Source organism: Gavialis gangeticus, unplaced genomic scaffold, assembly GCF_001723915.1.
Source record: "Gavialis gangeticus isolate Ggan-Ray unplaced genomic scaffold, GavGan_comp1, whole genome shotgun sequence".
NCBI lineage: Eukaryota > Metazoa > Chordata > Crocodylia > Gavialidae > Gavialis > Gavialis gangeticus.
The window spans coordinates 30022655-30045164 of record NW_017729006.1 but is presented as its reverse complement, the minus strand read 5'-3'; the positions used below and the strand labels follow the sequence as shown (position 1 = coordinate 30045164).

The 22510-nt window shown below is 37.3% G+C and overlaps 1 protein-coding gene across 2 annotated transcripts; it reads right to left on the bottom strand.

Annotated features, from left to right (window-relative positions):
- Positions 1-377: 377 nt before the first annotated feature.
- On the bottom strand, positions 378-20053 carry STARD3NL (STARD3 N-terminal like). 2 transcript variants are annotated; one of them, XM_019509069.1, is made up of 8 exons: positions 19732-20053; positions 16329-16406; positions 14206-14283; positions 12195-12248; positions 11993-12110; positions 8782-8880; positions 3209-3278; positions 378-2159 (listed from the first exon to the last, which is right to left on the bottom strand). In XM_019509069.1, the coding sequence occupies exons 1-7, from the start codon at positions 19954-19956 to the stop codon at positions 3226-3228; spliced, it is 705 nt and encodes a 234-aa protein (XP_019364614.1). In that variant the 5' UTR covers positions 19957-20053; the 3' UTR covers positions 378-2159; positions 3209-3225. The 2 variants fall into 2 exon arrangements, with proteins under 2 accessions (XP_019364614.1, XP_019364613.1); XM_019509068.1 differs by having other exon boundaries at positions 2029-3278.
- Positions 20054-22510: the final 2457 nt, after the last annotated feature.

Here is a 22510-nt window from a genome sequence, read left to right as displayed (position 1 = left end):
CAACCTGTTATGACCTCAGGTCTAACAACAGAAAAACTATTAGCTATGTTGAAGTAAAAGGCAAACAGTTATTCAGAAATGATCATGTACATATTTCACCCACTGCATACTCATTATAGAACAGAAAATGTTGATTGTAATACTATGAAAAATGAGGTCAGATTGTCTGAAGGAAAGCCTGTGGTATTTCTGATGCAATTCTTGATAAACAGCATTAGGATTCATGTTTGCCATTAACACAGTGGAGTTGAGCTGCTCACATAGAAAAGAAACGCTTTGGGACCCACAATGTCTTTTTGCTCTGTATTTGTACAGCACCAGGTGCAATTGATCCATTTTTAGGTATTACTGTATTATAAACAAACTAGAAAGCCATAATAAATTCAAATTTTATTGTCGAAACATAATTTCAAAGTACATATTATGAGTAACAATCCCAAGAACTCCACCACCCAAAGAAATGCCTTGCGCAAACTCTGGATGAAAATTATTCTGAAAAAATAAAATATTCTGACTGTTGAGAATTGGGGGAAAAGATGCTCTTTTTCACTTCAATTTTTCTTTCTAGCTAGTGACACGAGTCTACTGAAACTAGTGCTACCACCTTGTAAGCCACTTCAGAGTAAAGCAGTGCCATCTACAGTCATAGGAGGCTGGATGTTGTGCACTTGTTAAAATTAACAAATGGGGCAAGATATAAAGTGAGTATTGAAGGGTTATTTCAATTTTGGGGTAACCCATTAGAGAGCTCTTAAGGGTAGGTGTTCCACATTAAGTCCCAGGCTGATAACCTGAAAAAAAAAAATCACAGCAATGGGTTTAGTCTTCTTGATTTCTCTAGCTAAGACACTGAAGAAGAGAATAAAAACTGCCACGTTTACAGTGAAGAATAGTACCAGTCCCTCAACTTTTTTTTTTTTTGAAATCTTGGCTTACTGTAATATCTGATGAACAACTGCAACAGATGGACTTAAAAAGAATGTGATCCATAGTGCTTTGGTATTCATGCCAACATTTTCATCAATGGTGTTGAATTTACACTGGAAAATGATGCAGGGCAACATTAACAGTGATTTATATAAAATGTTGAGAACAAACAGCATAGAAAAGATTAAGTGAAGAAGAAATGACTGAAAATAAAAGGTGTTTTCTGTTCTTTGTACTAGACTGAAAATATTACTTGCGAATGTGAATGTTAAACTGTATTTAATGACTGGTTTATAAATGTGACCACCAGAAAGCAGGGCTTGGGATCACAAATCTTTCCAACATGTTACGTTATTCTTCATTCCCTCCTGCCCATGTAAACCTCATAATTTGTGAATAAACCTAACTTATGCAACACCCCCCCTTACCAAAACTGAGTCATGTCTATCCTCTGCAATGAAAACAAACCTGAACCAAAGGTTTATCAGAATAAATACTTCAAACACCTTCTATTTAAATAAACAGGATTCTCCTGTAGCATAGGCTGCTACACAAAGAATTAGATTCACCTAACACTAGACTGTATCACAGTGGGCAAAATTAAACCAACTTTTACATCTTTCCTATAAAATCTATGCAAGAACAAAAGTCAGTGTTAACTATTTGTTGCCAAACAAGTGGGAAGAGATAGCCTTCATCCAATAAGGGGGCAAACATATTAGAACAGGACATTGTCTTATTAATGTTTTGCTTTATTTTAGAAACAGTGCATATATCTATTTAAAAAAGAAAAATGAATGGAGTTAAAAAAGCAAAATGTAAAATTAGTGACAAAACTTTTAACAAAGTAAAATAATTTCATCTAGTGAATTCAATCATTAAATATATTTTCATCATATAGAAGTTTTACTTCAATATATTACAGGTCTACTAATTAGGTACACAAGCACAACACTTTCCATTAACTATCTAGTCATTAGAAGATCAACTTCAATAATCATTTGAATACATTATGGACGAGTACTTTTTTCATATCAGCCGTGAGGCAGCCTAATATACATGTGTGAACAAGATACAGGTTTGTGAGGTAACAGTACATGGGAATCACTCCCATTGCTTTCTAATTAATAAGTTCTTTTGTTAGCAGTTCCATCAGTAAGTTAATTACAGACACAGTCATTACAGTTTCAACATAATCACATTCCTGGCAACTTCTCATTTAGATTTTCACTCTGTAACAGATTAAACAAATCAAGATGAACAAATGGATAATTTGATCCAAGATGGCATCAGAGAAGGAATAGACTCAAAAGAAAAGAGCAACAGCTATTATTAGTAACATAAGCAGAAATAAGCTATGAAAAGAATCTCAAACTTCTAAGATGCATTCCTCACCAGTTTGAAATAAGGTAGTCATTTTTGGTACAAACAGTGCACAGGGCAGGACAAATCTAAAAACCAGAGAAATAATTCTGTTTCTCCAACAGGCAATTAACAAAAAAGGACCCTTGATATACAAATGAAATAACTTACACTGAATTTTAAAGACAGGATGACAAACACAGATTACAAACTGCAAAAATCAAACCCTCTCCAAACAATATTTTGCCCCTCTATTCTTCTATTAAAAAACCCCAACCTTTTGACTCTTCGCTTGAGATTCTAAACCCAACTAATGTCTCATCTTCTATCTTACCCCTCCCGTCATAGGGCGCTCTCCCTTTTTTCCCCTCAAAAGAGATCTTTTAACTCTGTGCCCATTTCCAACCTTCCTGGTGAGCAGCAGAAGGAATACCAGGGGTTCAACAGGTTTGCACACAGAGCTAACTCACTGCCCTTTACACTGCTCTATAAACAGTTCTTAGACCACAACCCAGTTAACTAATATGCCTTGACCTCATGAGTAACTAGCTCCAAGGCAGAAGACAGGGCTAGTCGGAGCTAACAGGAAGGTCATAATTGAGACCCTGAATAGCCTAAAAAAATTGCTGAACAGCATTTGCTAGCAGAGAGCACAACAAATAAAAACAGGACAGTTTCAAAATTGTTAACCCAGTGGAATTTTCAAGCTGTTTCTGGTCGTAAGGCCAACTTTCATCAGGCTGACAACCTCAACGCTAGTACAAACAACTGACTTTCTGCTGGATATACAACCCCTAGTTTGGAAACTGCCATATTAACTATTCACATAATGGCCAATTCCCAGTGTGCAAAGGGAATGAAATTAAAATGAAAAAATAATGTTACATGCAGGATGCATTTTCCCTAAAGCAGCACTTGCCTGCTATCTCATATTTGCTATACAACTGGTTTTTCACTATCCTGTTTTTCTTCAGATTCTTCATCAGATCCTGAATAGAAAGGAAAAAAAGGGAAATTATTTATTTTGTGAAAGTAGTGTCCAGGACCTTAAAATAAAGATGCTACTCAAACCTGCATAGGCATTTTTTTCCATTTTACTTTAGAATAGGTATCCCATTATTAGCCTTTACATTTTTAATAGTTCATAAAACACTAGCTGATTAATAATCACTACCTCCCATCCTTACCATGTCATGTTGAACATTAATAGTGTTTTAGACCAGGGGCGTCAACTGGGGGTACACGTACCCCTGTTTTATACCATCAGACCAAGCAAAAATGTAGTATGATCAGAACACAGTTGTGACCACTGTTGGGAATTTAACAACTTTTATACAAAAGTTAAATGATTTAACCAAGGCCAAAGGAGGAGTCAGTATCAAGAGCAAGACTGGAATTCAGGACACAGTCACATACTCAACTGACTGTACCATACACATTGATAATTACAGCATCTCAAACTACCAGACATTATCAGAAGAAGCATTCATGAAGAATCTAGCTCCTTGCCTCAATAGTGCAAATTCACTTGGCAGAAGCTTCTTTTGCCAGCACCACATAACTGCACGGTATGTATCTACAGAAGAATTTTCCAGGGGCTAAGAATTTATTCTGAATCCATTCCAGACTGAGATTAGCAATAGTTCTACACTGATGCATGGTTAAGGAGATTTTTTTTGTCACCTCAAATTAATGCTCATGAGTTTTCTGCAGAATACTTCTTTAATCACCTTCAAGTTAATTTGAAAAAAAAAAATCGTTAACAACATGAATGTTGGTGCCCACTGCTGGAAGCAGAAGACACAAGGCAATTTAAATCTCTAACATTTGCTTTCTTGGACATCTAGACTCTGCAGTCTAGTATGCACATCAGACCTTTTACATTTAATTTCAAGAAGTTTAAAATGAGGGAATGAGATCAATTTTAGAAGCTAATTAACTGGAGGTCTCTCTCACAATTAGTCTCATTTCAACATCCTCCACATAAACATTTCATTAGTGATCTTCTGCCTCCATTTCTGGATCTCATCTTTTTGCCTTTACTGTCAAGGCATGGCACACAACTGAGTAATGGTAAGGTAAAGACTCACAATGCATCAGCTGCTCTGTAGCAACTCCTGATGTACATGCTCTTACCCAGCAGTGTAACTTACTGTGAGCTGGCTTTCTTTTATGGTTATATGAGCACACACATGGGCAGCTGCAATACAGCAGCTGACATGCTAGAATTGTGAGCTGTCAGCATTGCTTGCATGTTCCTGCCCTAATATTCTGGCATGTACAAGTGAAATGATTCAGCTGGACATAGCACCTGAAGCTGAGGAAGAGATGCCCCTCAGCTCCCATGGGATGTCTCCCATGCCAATTAGTAAAAGGAAGTGCAGTCTGGGGCAGAGTTTCTCAACCCACGGGTCACAACCCTAAAGTAGGCCGCAAGAATATGAAAGGATCGTGAATAACTTTATAAATGGATCAACAAACTTTAAAAATGGATTCTCCTTTAAAGAACAAAAACATGGGAAATGGCGGCTTTTCCTTGCAGGCTGGCAGTTCCAGCCTGCAAGGGGCTGCTTGGGGCTCCCCAGACCCCACACCCCTCTGCCCCCCACCCCTTGCCCCCCACACTGGGGTCAGTAGGTCAGGAGTGGAAGACACTGGGTCAGGACTGGCCATCAACATTTATAAATGGGTCCTGGTACAAAAAAGGTTGAGATCTACTGATCTAGGGATTTGAGTAGCTCAGTCAATACCATAGTATCAGGAGAGGTAAATCTATTAGTGAAATGAAGGTAGCATGCAAGTCAGGTAAGGATCAGCATAGGAATCACTCATCTAGATGAGGATTTCTTTGCCCCTCCTTCATCCCTACACACCTGGCAATGCCCGTAGCTAGAAAGAAGTTTCTCAGCCTCCCATACAGCCCATGGGAGCATGCATCTTAGTTTTATTTTTTCCTGTGAGAACCTCACTTGATTGCAGCAACAAAAAAGCTGTTGATGATGAGAAGTGCCTGGGAAACTTTGGTTTTGTGCCAGCCAGTTTAAAGCCAGGCTGCAGACCTGGGACAAGAGTAGTGCTACATTTTTTCACATGAAATCTGTAGTAAAAAGTAAAACCCACAGGGTCTGGAGGATTTTGTTTCTTACCAAACTACAAACAAACCATGAGATTTTCTTGTTGCGTGGTGTAGCTTAACTGCCTCCTGAACGTTAAGGTTTAAATTATAAAATAACTGTAAAAAAAAAAAATCTAACTGTTATCAGGCTGGTTTTGCACCTGTTACAACCGTAATGGTTATGCAGCAATCTTTAGCCATTTACTGGAGACATAAGTACTGTAAATGAAGCTGGCCCATTCTACTCAAAATGGGCATTTTTTTTCTTTTTTGAATACATTAGTTTAAATTACATTCCATCTTCCAATAAAGCACCTTCTAAATAATATTTCCTATTTTTTAAATGTATTTATAAATGTTTTTCTGATCACCTCTGGATGTTTAAGTTCATTTTGGCATGGGAGAAATTGACTGCACAGGGAGAGGGTGAAGTGACTACACACAAAGCTGTAAAAAATGCACAGAGCAAACCGATAGGAAAAGACCCTGTACCTCACATACCTCTAGAGAGGTATTTATTCAAAACCTCCCTAAAGTGCTGTAGCTAAATATAAAAATGATGTTTAGCATGACCCTTGAATGGCATTTCTAAACTATACTGTATGGCTTCTCTATGAATTTACAATATATATCCAAGGATTTTAATTAAAATGTTTTCTTTTTTATATCCACAATCTTGTAGTCTTAAGTGCAAATGATCAGAAATACGATAAATCACCTAATGTTAACACCGGTGCTGCCTCTATTATTTCTGGATACACATCTATCTTAAATTCATGGCATCACTACAGGATGGATTATCGTCATCATTCATCATGGAACACATATGAATCCTGGTCTCCGATTCAGTTTTCTTTCTTCACAACACAGAATTTGACATTACATCCCTAACGTAGTTTCTATTCTCCTTGCGTTTTTTGCCAAAGATTAGGTTATATCTAGCAAATTACTTCTGCTAATATTCTTCAAAATCTGCTGAAAGCAAGATTAGACAAAAGATCACACTTAAAATATTTTCCAGTTTAAATTACTCAGAAAATATATTTTCAATCCATGCCTCTTCCAGTGACCATACCGTTATTTATAGTTTACAGCTACCCACGGGAAATATCACAACTTTATTTCAAAGCCAAGGAAGTTACAAAGTTATGGTAGCAGAAAACTGGTTTGTTCATGTTTTGAACTGTCATGATGCCTCTTATCACCACTTGACGGCAGTATAGGCAGACACATTTTTATTCTGCTATGATATTTTAGCAGACTCCTTTGCTTTACTTATTCTATTTATTACATTTTTACTGTAACAGCATTTCTTCTTAATTATCTCTACACTCTTGCTCCTCAATGATAGTGTAAGCTCATTTCCATATGATATGTAAACAGCACTGTTACTAATAGCCACATGGAGGAAAAAAAAAGTAATCACCAATACTGAGTAACAATGAAAACAGATTTGACCCTGTTTTTAAGTTGTCGCTTTACAAAGGGACTGCAATTTTGGCATTTAGATTGCTGTTTTTTACTATAGGTATTTTCACTGCACAAAAGGTTATTTGGTTTGTGTTGCCTAGCTGAATCTCTGCATACAGACCTCTCTCAGGAGCTGTAGTATCCAAGAACTTGGAAGCTAAAAGGAACACACATTAACAGCTAGGTGGAGCTGTTCAACTGGAGATGTCTCTTGAAGACTGTTTAGAAAGATGAAACAACATCTTCTTTTTAGTAAGGAATCCAATCTAACCTGGACTATATACTATTATCTCCAGGAATCCATAGCCAGAATTAAGATAGTTCAAAACATCCCCACTTCTACCATTTCTAACGGCAGATTTTAAGGTGTCATAAATGTGTGGACTGACTGTCAAAATACCTCTAGAGCTGTAGACTCCTTACCATGCCAAGAGAACACTTGGACCCTTTCATTCAAAGAACAGATGCAGATTTCCTTACTTCAGGAATATACCCACTGTACTACAACCAGATATGAGACCTTCCCCCACTATTGTTTCTCTACATACAGATACCCTGTCTAATTTAATAGTTTGGAATATACCCAGAGAATCACAAGAGATCCCAAGCGACAAGCATGGAAGAAGAGGACTGCCACAGAAAGGACCAGGAGGTAGCAAAGAGCAGGGCTGAGACGTTGCTAGCAAGTCTTAGCTAGCTATTTGCGCTTGTTAACAGTTAAAAGTGATCCAAATCCCTGGTTGACGAGCTCCTCTCAAGAAGCTAAGTGAGATAATTCTGGGGTTTTTTCTTCTGTAAGTGAACACCCCTAAGGACAAAGCTATGAAGGTCCCTAAATTAACTGTAAAGTCAGGAGCTGAATTAGTCTATAAAAAATACTGCCAACATGAGTCTTTAAAAGACAAACTAACAAGACATGACCTTGTCTCTAGTATTCTGCATATTATGTCAGCACTTTACCTGCCATCCTCAACATCCCTTTTTAAAATATGAAAATCTCAGCTGTATTGAGAGCAGTTCTCTTCTCCTAAAGTGACTAATCTGACATGTAGGGTTCAACATCTGTGTCTCAGAACTCCAAATGAAGCTGTCTGGGGCAAGTAAACTCTTCTTTTGATATGACTGTATAGGTATTTGTTTCTGGTTTGTGTCTTCCTACCTTGACCTGACCATGGTTTACTGAAGATAAAATTGACATTACCCTCAACAGAACTCAATTCCTTATATGTACCTGCAAAACTTTAAACAGAACTAAGTTTTCTAGTAACTGAAAAGCAAGAAAGGCCTCAGTCTCAAGTTATGATTTATGTTAAACTTGCTGTCCTTTGTTTCATCAATAGAAATGATGCCTCACGAGGCTCCATGACACTATGGATACAAGAACCAAGGGTCTCAACTCTACCACTAATTATTTTACATGGTTCTGTTGAGTTTCCTATCTGAATGCTAAGCTTGTGTAACTAAACATAGTTAAGAATCATATCTGTATAAAAGATTTTATTTCCGTCTCTTCGCAAGAAGAGGGAATCCCATAATTAATGTCCGACTGACTTGTGAAGTATTTTAAAACGTATTTTCATATTTTTATATGGTGAAAAATATATTTAAAGGTGATTTTGGGGGGCAATGGATAAGTCTCAGATTTCTGCAGTGTTATACTACTGTACAGGTTTTCACTTGCAGATATCTTTTTAGGTGCCACATAAGTAGGATTAAGAAAGAAGTCTGAGTTACAAATGGGTGAAACACATCAAAAGACGGATAAAGACTATGTTCTCTGCAGCAAAAGCAAAAAAAATAACCTTTCTTGACATACAAGGTTAAATACCATCCGTGTTAAGAACAAGCCAAACGAAATTAATACCAGTAGACAGTACTACCAGCATAAAAATTCAGAGCATAATTACCTGCTACAGATTCAGGTGGTGAATAAAACTGCCCATCAGACAGAAGTCCACGCTGAAGAAGAGCTGCTCGCTCAGAGGCATCTTGGGCCAACAACAGCCCTAAAAAAAAAAAAGCCCCAATAAAAACAAACATCGCTATTACCTCTTAGTGTCTTAAATTCAGATTGACATTACCAAGATATTTCTATGCCAATCTCTGTAAACTGGGCTACTATAACAGTTAACCCTCTACAAAACACTTCATGATAACTAATACCACAATGGAAGACATCAAGCTAAAAACCAGAACTCTCCAGTCAGCTACTGAGAAGTCATATATATTATTTGAGTACTTTTCTTATTCTACGGTATAAAATGTTCACTCCATTTGGCGATACCATAACTATCCTAAGCAACGCCTAGTTTGGGGAACAAATTTAAGTCTTAGTGTAGGAAGTACCAATGGGCTTGTTACTGAAGCAACACTGCTACTTGTTTCACATACACTTACACAAGCCTCAAATCACAAGCTCTTGAAGAGATAATAGGACTTTAAATCCATTACCGTAGCAAAGCAGGGATGCTCCGTATGGTTGTATTTGATACTTAGATTCTCATGTCCATACTTTATCCTCTGTCCTAAAGAAACTGTCCCGGATTTCTCTCTCTCTCTTTTTTTTTTTTTTTTTTTAAGTTTTGCTGTCACTGAAACTATACAACATATGGAAGTGACTAACACAGACCGTAATAATGGCAAACTGTGTAATCGGAGTTGAATCACCTAATTTTCCATCTCAGCCACCCATTTCCAGACAGCAATTTTGCCTTGCTACTCAGCGCTCTAGAAGGCGACAACCAGAAGACACCAAACATTAGTGGTAAGAGGATAAATTGCAACCGTAATAAATTTTCACAAGGGAAATCTACAGGAAAATAAAAACAAAGATGGAGAGGAATTACAAATGAGGCAAGGAATGTTTAAAGCTCATTCAATGTGTAAACCTCCAAAAGTAAGCAACTCTACAATCGGGAAGGACGTAGTACATGGGCTCTGTCTGTACTCAGACATATGACTGATCTGAAAGCCTTGCAAGGACGCAGCTTGCATTAAATGTTTCAGGATTTTTCTCCAATGGGGTAGAAGGGAGGAGGGAAAACATGTCTCTGAATAGGATCAAAGCAATTTTATCTAAATGGTTAGTTCACTGGTGCATACACATGTATGTACATGTTCCTAAGGAAAAAAAAATGAGAAGAGCTTCGCTTTAAGTTAAAAAACTATTTCTCCATGCAACACATTATATATAAAAAGAAATCACATTACTAGATCTGGAATTATGGAGATTTAATCTACACAGTCACAAACAGCTGCTATTATAGCTAGATAATATCAACAATGAGTTATTGCAACTATAAATATTGGAATAAAGACTGAGGGAGCATCCTTAATTGGATGCCATTACACGTACAGTAAGAGAGCCTGTTGAACCATCTCAAGTAACTGCAAAACAGTGTGCTACATGACAGCAGGCAGTGTTTTCTCTGAAAAACATCAGTAGCTCAAATAACAGCCCATTAGACTTTGAAGCAAAAGAGTCCTTTAGAAACCTCTATAAACTTCATTACTGAACAACACAAAAGATTTCTACACCTCCCTGCCTGTCATCTGACACCACTGGGGAAGAAATCCTGTTTGAGCTACACAACAAAAAGCAAGCTCACAAAAAACTCTCATGGACCCAGAGGGACAGTTTGCCAGCTTCTGCTTCCTCTGTGCAAAAATGAAGTTTATTTCCTACATATGGGGACTTTTTACCATCTTGAACTTTCCCTGAGCCTGATGAAGGGCACATGAGCCTGAAAGCTTGCAGAAAAAAGATTTTTGGGTTTGTCTGTTTTTTGCAATTTCCCAGTTGGTCTAATAAAAAAGGTGGTATTTTGGAACCAAGAGTTCTAGATTTTCGCATTTCTTCAGAAATCTAGGCATTAACTATCTGTTTCAACCCACCAATACTGAAAATAAAATCTTTTGTTTTTACAGTAATTTTTAACCACCTGATATGTGAAACCTACATGGTTTTCAGGTCAAGTTTTTTCTTGACTTATGAATATTCAATGTAAAAATGCACTAAAAAGAACTGGGCTGCTAATGTAAAAGTTTCTGGTTTTGAGTTCAGTGGATTGTTTCCTTGTTTATTTTTGAAGCTGCAAAAAGTATCAGCAACTCATAGAAAACTTTCTTTGTATTACAAATTTCTTGTCTCTTCCTCATACAGAATAAAAGAAAAGTTATGAAAAATTGTTAAAATTTCTTCTTAAAAAAGCAAAATCAAAACCAAAATCAGATCCACTAATTTAATAATAACGTTTTGGATAAGATTTCTACATACAAAAAGGTAGCGGTGGGGGGAGTGTCAGATTTGGTGTTCCAGAGTGATGTCATTTGGTAAGCAGTACCTAGGTTCCATTGATGCCATTATTAGGATTTATTGATCTAGCAAGTAAACGTTCCCTTAAGATGTTAACTATTTTAGACCAAACTATCTTGTAATGCAAACATGGAACACTCAGTATAACCTGCCTCAACCCCAAAAAATTAAAACCAGAAAGTTCCCTAGCAAAAACATCTACTCACCCCCCACCCTACCTTATGCAATCAATTAGTGTTTTGCTTCATCAGAACAATCAATACTACTCTTCTGCCAGTGAAGGTACCAGAGAAAATGAAGTCAACAGTAGTAACTACAGGTTTCCCTTGTTTTATGTGGGTTCTGTATGTGCAAATTTGCTCTTATGCAATGACCCTTTTTATACCAACAGTGTGTTATACATGAGTTAAATTCATTCTTATGTGATTGGTGTGGTAGAAGCCTGCAGTCAGCTGCTTTATGCGGTGCACTGTGGGAGTGATGCACACCAAAATATAGTCTGTGTGGATCTGCGCTCTTCGCTCATTATCTGAGACAAGTTTCTGTAGTTGCCATCCCCATTCTGGTAACATTCACCACCATCCTGTGCTTGTGTGTACTGTTGGCTGTTGTAGAATACCAAAACTGTCTTGTAAAAGTGGTAGAAATGGGTCTGGGGGTCAGTACAGTTGAGGTCTTGGAATATCCCTATTTGTTACATTATAAAGTGGGTTTCCTTTATGCGAATGCAAATTATGCGCTGTTTTCCAGGAACCCATGTACAGCATAAAGCAAGAGAAACCTGTATTAGAAATTAAACTTACTGTTTTCTTCTTCTGCTTCTTGTGGCAATACTTTAAAATCCAGGAACCACGTTTCTATCCAGGCAAGTATGAAGGATATGATGGGCAGCACATAGCCAAAAGCACCTTGAGAGAACAGCTTGGGAAAAAACAAACACAGTTTTACAGAATCCCATTCTAAAAAAAAATAGAATGTCTCATCAATTTAGATCTGAATATATACCTTTGAGAGAATTACTTTTGCTAGTAAAAAGGCACTGGTCACTGCTGTTGTAAACTGAAAGAAAAAAAAGACAGAACATTAAAACTGAAATATCAACTGGAGATTTACTTTTTCAGCTATGACATGGTATAATTCTTTATTGATCAACAGAGGTACAGAATCCAAATCTCATTAAAATTTGCCCAACACTTAGGAAAAACATAGTTTCTCTCTTCATCCCAGCCTTACTAATGGTACTAACTCAAATCTGATCATCTAGTGAGGACAATTCCCCTGAATTTGGATACCTTCAAACCTGGGAGTACTTGTTTGCTTTCATAGAGCAGAGAACAAAGTTTAGAAACTGCACATATAGTGACTGTTTATATGTTCAGATATAATTCCCTGTTTGTCATGCAATTTTTACACAGACACACTTCAGAACAAAAATGCAATCCTTTCATTGACTTTCCAAAACCCATTTCAATGAGATACTACTATGTTTAATATTAAAAGCTTTATTTTAGAAGGCGAGAGGGCTGATAGTTGAAATTGGAAGAGAAAACATTTTTGTATAAAATTAGTGATCATGAAAGTGATGTGTTAACAGCATTCATTTGAGCTGGGCATATTGCAAGAGATGCTTTGCCTGCAGATGACCAAGTATTTCTTTCCTGCAAATGACCAAGTGATACTAAATTGTATAAACCTGTGGTTTTCTGAAAACACACAAGTGGGATATAACATACAATTAATATTTGTTTTGGAAAAGCTCCCAAATGATTTTTTTTGGTCCCCAAAAAAGGGATCAAGTGAGGGATACACCAATGAGGAACAAAACCTTGGTACCACATAGTCCCATAAATAAAAGTTAGCTATATTTCATTTGCTTGACATATTCTAACGCTACACATAATTAGAAGCAGCAAGAGGATTTTGAGATGCACTCATTTTAGGATGGGGGGTCGGCAGGAAGGGAAAACAACCAGCTTCTCAAATGTAGCTGCATTTGTTATTGGGTTTATGGAGTAAGCTGGCAATACACTTTTACTGAGCCAAGGTACTGGGTAGGGCTCAGAGTCAGCTTACTGTAAAACACTGCACATTCATGGTTTGAAAACATTTTATATAGAACAGCCACATTTGCTTCACTCTACTCCTAGCACAATGCAAGGGAAAAATCATTTCTTGGATAAGCAGCACAGTGAGTCAGCAGTATGCGCATTATTATATTATAGCCTGAAGTATCAACTGTAATCCACCATGTGGGTGGAAGAATAAGTCAGAGCAATTAAACAGTGTTAAACTTCCCCCCTCCTGTTCAGCTACAGAAATAGCTACAGTAGAGATTACTGCTCCAAACCACTGGGGAAAAAAATCACTGTCTTATGACTGTCAAGCATAAAGCAAGATGGGTACAGCTGCAGATATCTAAAATCTGAGTAAGGTAGTAGCGAAAACAATAGGCGATTTCTGGAGTTTATTACTGCTTTTGTAATTTGCAGGTATAAGTACTAACTTTTGTCTTGATAAACTGTTTCCTTTCCTCCTTCATACTTCCTATTTTCAACTGCTGAGTTGGGGAGCAGGGTTTTCAAAAGCTTGTTTTACAGGAAACAAATCTGGTGTAATAAGGGGCTATGAAGTGACAGAGCTGGCACAACAGCAACTGGTGATAGCAATATAAGGGGGAAAAAAAGTCAGCCTACTCCTTTCATTTGCATATCAAGAAGGAATTTGGAGTTATGATTCCGCAAGAAGCATAAATGGTTCTTCTGAAACCATCACTGTACTCCTACTAGTGAGCTCCCAACAAGAACAATACCCTACTGCCCCCATAACACTTGTCTGTGTACCTGAAAAATCTTCCAGACTCAGACACCTTTCTTTGGCAAGTGACCATTGTGTACTGACTTAATTATAGTAAAGCATCCAGCTGATTCGTAACAAGCAAACATTTGGAGGCATCTAGAATTTGTCTACATTTGACCCACTTCTGGTTAAAACTCAGTTATGCTTGTCTACTACTCACAGCTATTGCCCACCAATGGCGCAGTCTGCACATTGCATATGCAAGTATTAACACCTTAAACCGAAAGACTGCCAGTAGCTATAGAGAAAGGAAAAAAATATTGGTTGGTTAATTCATAACATATAGAAAACACACAAGATTCAGCTGTCCAAATATATTGAATATACTACAACCCAGTAAGTTAATTTTTAGGAAAAATATTGAACAGTCTGGCTTTGCAAATGGCAAAACACAGCATTGAATGGATCTATTCATATGCTTAAATGCTTATGTAAGTATATGAAACATTGCTCGTATAAATTAAATCAGAGCACTATACAGGTAGACTTACGCTTACATACGTCTCTGCAAGTTGGGGACCACAATGGTAGCTATATGTAGTTAACTTACTCAAAATCTAACTGGGTAAGTACAATTTAAAATTGCTAACAGTACAGATGGCAAAGGAAGGAAGGAAGAAACATGTTTATACAAATATTTCTGCACTTATAAAGAACGTAAGAAGTTTGCTGAAATATTCATGTCTTATAAGTATGCATATACTGCACTGTCATTGATCACCCCTTTATGAGTATATGTGCAAATCTGATTCAATATATTCTTGTTGTCAGAAAGAGTATTGTACCCATTTGAAGAATGATAAGTAATTCTTCCAGCACTCCTTGAAGGCAGATAGTTATGCACAGCTCATAACTAAAAATTTGAGGCAGAGAGTTTACAGGACTTGCCCATAGCCAAAGAATGAGCCAGGGGCAAAGGAATGGTTAGAATTCTAAATTAAGAGAGCCACTGCATTCATTTCTGTACTCATTCCCCAGAACAACTATGCTAGGTCTGGCATCTTCTGTTAAAATGAGTTCACAAAAGAAAAATTCACAAAATGTGAAGTAAGCAAACAGTTAAGTTTGAGAGAAATGTCTTTCATTTGACCAACAGTCAAGAATCATCAAAAATGAAAATTGTTAGTTTTGTGTTTTCAGAGCTATTTTTAAATATGTATCTGCGTAAGATTGCTGACGTTCATGCTAGAAGCAGAAATGTTACGTTATAAGCTAATTACTGGACTTGAGTAAATTTATTAGCACCCAAAGTTTCCCAATCTATACACATATATAATTCTACATCAGCAAATCTAACTATAAGCTAGACTAATTTAAGCTGAACAAGGAGGTCTTTTAGTTTTCTGGAACTAAAGATATTGCAATGAGTTGTTGAAAGAAGTATGATAGAACAATGTGGCTTTCTGGCAAAAACTTGTCACCCCTCCCTGAAGGCATAGAAACCAGCTACAGTGTGGAAAAGGTGGCAAATTTCTATACCAGTTCCACATCAGGCAATTCAATGTATCAAAGGATTGCTGCAGCAGCAATTTCTCTCTCCAGGCTAGCAAGACATAAAAGCTCCATAAAAGGATTAGGGGCCCGGGAAAAGGACAAGCACATCCTGCAAAGAACACAGGCCCCAAACCACAAAACGACACATTCACATACTGAGATCTGCAAAATTCTTGCAATTAAGAATGTCATCTCCATTGTCCCCCTCTAACCTGGCCACAAAGCTACAATCTCATGAAAAATCAGAGAAAAATAAGTTTCCCCACTTAATACATGCATCCCAATTTTAGAATAGCAATTTTGCTGGGAAAAGATGCATGTGGTACATAAGAAAACATGTTAAGTATCAGAACTGCTGCTTTACCTTCCACTCTGTTCAATGGGCCTGTATACAAGTATGTAGGTAGAAGCAGGATCATTATACTTTAAGCAAGCCATATTTTAATGTATCATAAATCTAATTTTTTAGGAAAGTTTAGAGAGACCCATTTAAGCTGAAATGGGTAAATCTACAGCAAACTTTACCCCTGCAGATATACATTATTCTGCATGCCACCTATCCCTCACTATCAACCATCTATTTCACTGGCATGTACCAATATAAGAATATAAAACGTAACCGAAATTACTGGAGCACATGTTCCTCTGGCTTAAATTATAAGAGAATCTAGTGCTTACACAGTAGCCAGATTAGGGTATAACAAATGCTAAGATGTCTTGGGGGCAGGGGAGGGGAATATCCACACTTTTGCTATTTTTCAATAAACTGTGAAACAGCAAAACACTTACAAATATATCAAAATATGAAGAATAGTAGTCATATTGCAGGACTTCCTTCTCTAAAGTAGTCTCAATGCCCCCATTTACCTAGAAAGGAAAAAAAATACATCATTTATAACTTTAAATTGGAAAATTATTGAAATTCAAATGCTTGCATAAAGTTACTGACAGGATTAGACTCCTCAGAATAGATTCAAAACAGCCAACTGGCTGAGCAGGAAGCAGCCTAACATCAGTATGTAACAACCAAGAGCTAGGTCAACAGGAAACAATAAGGGGGCAGGGATGAGATTGAAATTCTACCTCTCCTGGGACCTCAGTGATCTTTACTCAGGGCTTCAAAACAAATATCTCCATGCATTCAGGACCCATAGCATGAGTAGTATTCAATTTTTTCTTCTAAAAGATAGAGGAGATGATGGCTGTGGTTGTCTGCCTCTTTATGAAAAAACCGACTGGTTAGAGCACTCCCCTGGGATATGGAACATCAAGCTGACATTCTCTTTTCTGCTCAAGGATAAACCCACATGTTACAATTCCCAGGAGAGTGTCTTAACCACCGGACTAATAAGCTATTCTGGTTATGGGCACTATCCACTCCTAATGAAGCAGTATTACCCTGCAGAAAATAATCTGGGATTCACTGGGTAAGGAATAACTAGTACTGTACTGTAGCTAAGCAGCTAAGGCATTCACTAGGAGTAGGAGTCTTGTTTGCCATACCCTGTTTCCAGGATTATTTCTCGATTTTGACTTTCAACTGTGTAAAAAAAGCCCACACAATGCATTAAGAAACTATGGGAACAAGTGTGATAAATAAAATGAGCGTTTCTGAATGGTTTGCTTTTGCCAATTGAATATAAAATATCAGTTATTTAACATAGCTGCTCACTGATGGCACAAAAAAATTTGAAGATATTTTTGTGGAATTTGTAAAAGCATTTACATGGTACTAGAAGCAATGAAACCACGCAAGCTCCCTTCATTAGCAGCTTGTTCCACATCTTCTGTACTGCTATATAATTATCAAGCGCAAAACTTGTAAAATGGTGGATAAAACATAATTTTAAAGACTGAAATACAGAACCTAGGTTTCTATATCTACTTATTTCACACTATGCCCTGAATGGCACCATAGCTACGAAGGGAGACGCTTCAAATTGTATTACTGATGGATTTTTCCTTTAAAAACCATGGTAGGATTAACCATGCAGTTGTTGCACTTCCAACATGAGCACTGGAATAGTATTAATTAAAAAATCAACCAAACAAAAACATTCCTGAAGAAAGACTAAAAGCCTGCACTATTTATCTTTTTCCAATTAGAACAGTACTTTAGTTCCATTAACTGAGTGGCTTCCTCGCCCTGGTCTGATTATATTTCCATCCAAAATCCAGTCTAAGCCTTCTTAGTTAATGGTTTCTTTCTCCAAATTCAGCCTAAGAGAGTGTCGCTTCTCTTTAGAGATGTACTCTTACAAACCTCTTCAAATGACTTGTACACCCAAGCTGTAATGCAAGTAAAAAAAGATTCTTCTAAAACAAGTTGAATCACTGAACAGGATAAGATGTTTAGACAGCCAGTCAGTTTATCACTGCTACTGTTGTATCAAGTATTTTAGTTGTTTATTTGCAAAGGGAAGAACAACTTGATAGGAATTAAACTATGTGATTTTAGCATACACCCTTTACAGAACTTCATTGGAAACCAAAGTAACCAATGAAGATTCAAACTTGATCTGATTCCAGTATAAATATTTAGAACCTTTAGCTTCAGTCTGATGGGCAAGAGAAAAAAAAAACAACTGTATTTACGCAATATCAATCACACAATCCCTATTAGAATTAATATGAGAGTTAGTCCATTTAAAGAAAAGAACATGCATCAAAACTGCAAAGTTTGGATAGACCTGCAAAAATGTGCTGCATGCATTCAAGAATCTAACACAAGCTTACAAATGGCCATTATTTGTTGTTACAAATCTGAATTAGCTGTCACATTGAGATATACCTGTATAACTTGCACGATTACTTTAGTTTCATGCCATCAAAAATAGAAATAGGCAACATGGCTTTAAAAATTCAACACTGGACTAGATTTCACATTCTCCATAGTGAAAAACACCAATTTCTGATCATCTAAATGGACCCTGTGATGGTCTTTGGGGGAATAAGAGTTTTTCATAAGACCAAAATGACATGGCTGCTGAATCCTGGATACTTGACAACTGGAAACTGACCAGTTTGGATTCTTACCTGAACTATTCAGCAGCCACAGTAATGTTGTCACAAAGCCAAAGTGAAGTTCAATGAAAAGGCATTTCTGTTATAACTCCTTAACCCTTAAGTGCTACAGTCTGAATCACAAAGGTGGTGGCAGATTTGATATGAACACGGGACACAGGCACAGAATCAGAATTAAGGTGCAAAGAGTATACAGAGAACAAGCAGCAGCAGAAGGTGAAGGCCAGAACTAAGAACACAGGACATTTTAAACAGTCCCTGATAATATATCAAGAACAAACCCTCCTAAGGCATATACAATCATTTCCACGTCAAGGACTAACTATGCACCGACACAATATACTTTGGCATCTCTGCTTCCTTCTCCCAACTCTACCTTCGAAATATTCCGCTAACCTCAAAAATAAACTGTCAAAAATCCTTCTGCCTTCTCCTTTTACCTACCTGCTAGGTCTACAAAACAAATAGCTTTTAAAGTGTCACCCTGCCCTACTTTCTGCCTGACTGCTAACACAGCAAATCACTTTTACCAAAGCATGCTGATATACAATGTCAATGCATGGTCAATACTTGAGACTTCACATCTAAGATCAACTCCATATCTTTAAAAAGCAGTCCTGAAAACATTGTCATTTTTTTTAAATAATCATAATTTTAATATACTTTCAGGCTGTAATTTAACATCTATGTCTGTGGATACCTACAAATCCCAGATTAGCCAGAACTTCAATTACATCATCACGTTACTTTTGTTTATGCTTTCCCATAGACATTTCTGAAAGATCTTTTTCCAAATTACAAAAAGCCAGACCCCCAAAATGTGAGAAACATACGGCAATTTTATAACTTCAAGTTGTTGCTTAATCCAACCCACCAGACTGCATATTAATATATCTATTCAAAAGCATTCTTAAGTTTACCGAATAAAACTTGGAACAAGGGAAAAAAAAATACTACCCGAAAAGCAAAACTGACAGGAAGACAACCTTCACAAGATGCTATTCCCATTAGAGAAACAAAGTAAGTATTGGGTGTTCTTAGCCACGTGGTAACAAAACTGAAGTGTTGTTAGAAATGAGCTAACAGTATGAACGAAACATTCACTCTTGCAACCAAGGACAGTAGTCACTGCTAAAGTAATCTTGAAAAGTTTGAAAGCCAGACTCACGTTTAACTCTATTATCCACAGTAAGGTTACGAACAAGAGGTCAAATGTAACAAACAAACAGAAAGTCCTTCTGACATCAGATATGCCTTTCTTCTCTCTGCCTTCGTACGATTCGATCCTTGCCATCAGCTGCGTTGGGTTGATAGTATGCACATCCCGCAAAGAAGGACAAGAGCCCAGACTGCTACTATGGGCATTTTCTGCATCACCTGGCAGTCTATTCATCCTGGGTTTGGTTAGAGTAGCCTTCTTCCAGCTTCACCATCACTAGAAGGCTGATCCATATAGGAAGATTCTTTAAAAAGAAAAAAAAAAAAAGTCACAAAATGTTAGGTCACAGCAAACTCAATGCTACTATACAAACTTCATCTAGTCCAATTTGAATTATTTTTTATAATCCAACAGTTAAGTGTCTTTGGAAGATGGATGTTGAAAAGTGCATCTAAGGTATTGCATAGACACTCCCTCTTGTTGTTCTCCTAAAATTTCCCTACAAAACAGATCAATACATAACTAGCCTCAGCTGTATCTCAAGGTACATGACCTAGAGTCTGTAGGTTCCCAACTCAGAGCCACTGGGCAAGTCACTGCACCGTCTTGGCATCCCTGATTGCAAAACTGGACTCACCACCTGCTGTTTCAAGAACACTCCATAGATTACTTAACTTACATCTGTACAGTACTTAAAACACAGAAAGCACTCCAATGATGAAGAGTAGATTTTCCTTGCTGGGCCTTTCATCATTTTCATTGTTGTGTTGCAGAAATAATTATTTGATTTTCAGCAAATACCAGTAAAAAAAAGTATTACACAGTAAGTCAAAGAGCTCAGGATGCTAGGAAACAAAAGATGGGCTCACTTGGCAATCTGGTCTACACAGGAAGTTTCACTGGTTCATATTAAGGTGTGATATTGAACTGAACTAGCTAAACAAGCATAGACATGCACACAAGGTTAGCTAAATTGCAGCAAAATCAAAGTTTAATTTATATCAGTGTGACAAGTCCTAAAAGAGAAGAGGCCTCCTTAGTTCAGCGTTTTAAAGGTGGCAGGGTATCCGGGTCCGCTCACCAGGAATTACATTGATAGAAGCCTGCCTCAGTTGGGACTGGTATAAGAATCAGCTGAAAAGTCACAAAACTACTGAACAGCGCACTAATAAGTAATCTGTTCCACAGAGTGAATATATTAATAAGATAAACAAGACCTGCAGTTTCTGCCAGCTCGTGTTGCTATCAAGGGGCACATCCAGACAAGCATGCACGCATGGTATGTGGCACAACAGACTGCAACTTGCACGCACCGCACATGCAGACATTCACCACGCTGCATGGGTGGTGCGTGCAGGTTGCAGTCTGTTTGCAGTCTTAATTTGCAGCATGGCAAAGGTTTTTTGTTACCAGGAGATCTCAGTGTAAAAAAACCAAACAAACCCATGCCTAAAACATACATGTGCACTTGTCCAGACACACCCACAGTCTTTGTGAAAATATAATACACAGAACTCAGGGATAAAGTGCAGCTGCCTACAGTGGCCCAAATGCAAGGCTGTTAGCTGTTACGTTTGAGTACTGAGTGAGCTCAAGTGACAGTACTTCCAATTCTCACTTGCTACGGCTCAGCAACCTCTTTCCAGTAAAGCTCCCACAAGTGCAGAAAGTCATACAGGTATCAGATGAGTTGTAAAATTATTCTAATTTTGTCCTATTACATTTATACAAATGCATTATATTTATACCCGAACAACTTTTGCAACTGAACATTCACAGATTCATAGAAGTTAGGGGCTGGATGGGACCATACAAGATGATCAGATCAAGCCCCCCTGCACTTGGGCAGGAAAGACTGCTGGGGTCAGATGACCCCAGCAAGGTGGGCATCAAGATTTTTTTTTTTTTACCTAACTTTAAAATAAAATACTTGTAGCAACCTTGCCCAATACTAAGTATACTCTCTAACAAAATCTTAGTTTTTTTGTTTTTTTGGGTTTTTTTACTGTCAAGACCAAGTTCTAGCGAGCCTTACTTTCACAGAGCTAAATCTTTGCACACCTCGGGTCTAAGACAACTGCAACATCAATCCCAACAAAGTAAAAAATAAAAAAAAAAAATTAACAGGTCAAGGAAAAAAGTGGGAGATGGGGAGGGAATAATCCACGATCCCCATGAGAATTTCTCACCAGCTACACAAAAGCAAAGCAAACTGGGAATTATAACATGTTATTATACAAACTTTTAGATATAAGGATGGGGAGAAAGAAAGGCAGATAGTAACAATATCTAAAAGCTCATAAGACACCTAGACTCTCACTGCATTTAAGAAGATTTCTAAAACATGTGCTGAGGTCTAGGTTAGAAGGAGTTTAAAAACAGACAATATGGAGAATCAGGGGAGGAAAGAGAGCTTAATTCAGTCAGTTTCATCTCCAGAAAAAATGAGACAAGTCCAATACATTCTCTGTCCTATTAATGTTTACAGGAATTTAAAAATCAATGTTTATTCACTACCTCCTCTACTTACTCACCTATTCATGTAACTTTCAGGGGTCAGAATTCACACATCACTATCTTCCCAATTAAGTACAACTCTTTAAGTACAATAATATTTGCTCCTTACCCTTCCTCATCCAATTCATGCTCAAATTATTAGAGAGTTTATAAGCTCTTCAAGCTAAGTAGTCAGGCTCAAAGACTTAATACAAGTAAAGAAAATCTATACCAGGCTTCTTTATCAACATTTTGAAGTATTTTCTAAAGCAGGGCTGTCCAGCTGGCAGCC

Bases quoted from the DNA above. Each gene is read 5' to 3' on its own strand.
- STARD3NL (XM_019509069.1), bottom strand. From the start codon at position 19,956: ATGAATAGACTGCCAGGTGATGCAGAAAATGCCCATAGTAGCAGTCTG. The intron at 14,284-16,328 runs GTAAGTGTTTTG...CTTTCTCTATAG, and splicing joins CTTCATATTTTGATATATTT to CTACTGGCAGTCTTTCGGTT. The intron at 12,249-14,205 runs GTGAGTAGTAGA...TTTTTCTTTCAG, and splicing joins GCCATTGGTGGGCAATAGCT to TTTACAACAGCAGTGACCAG.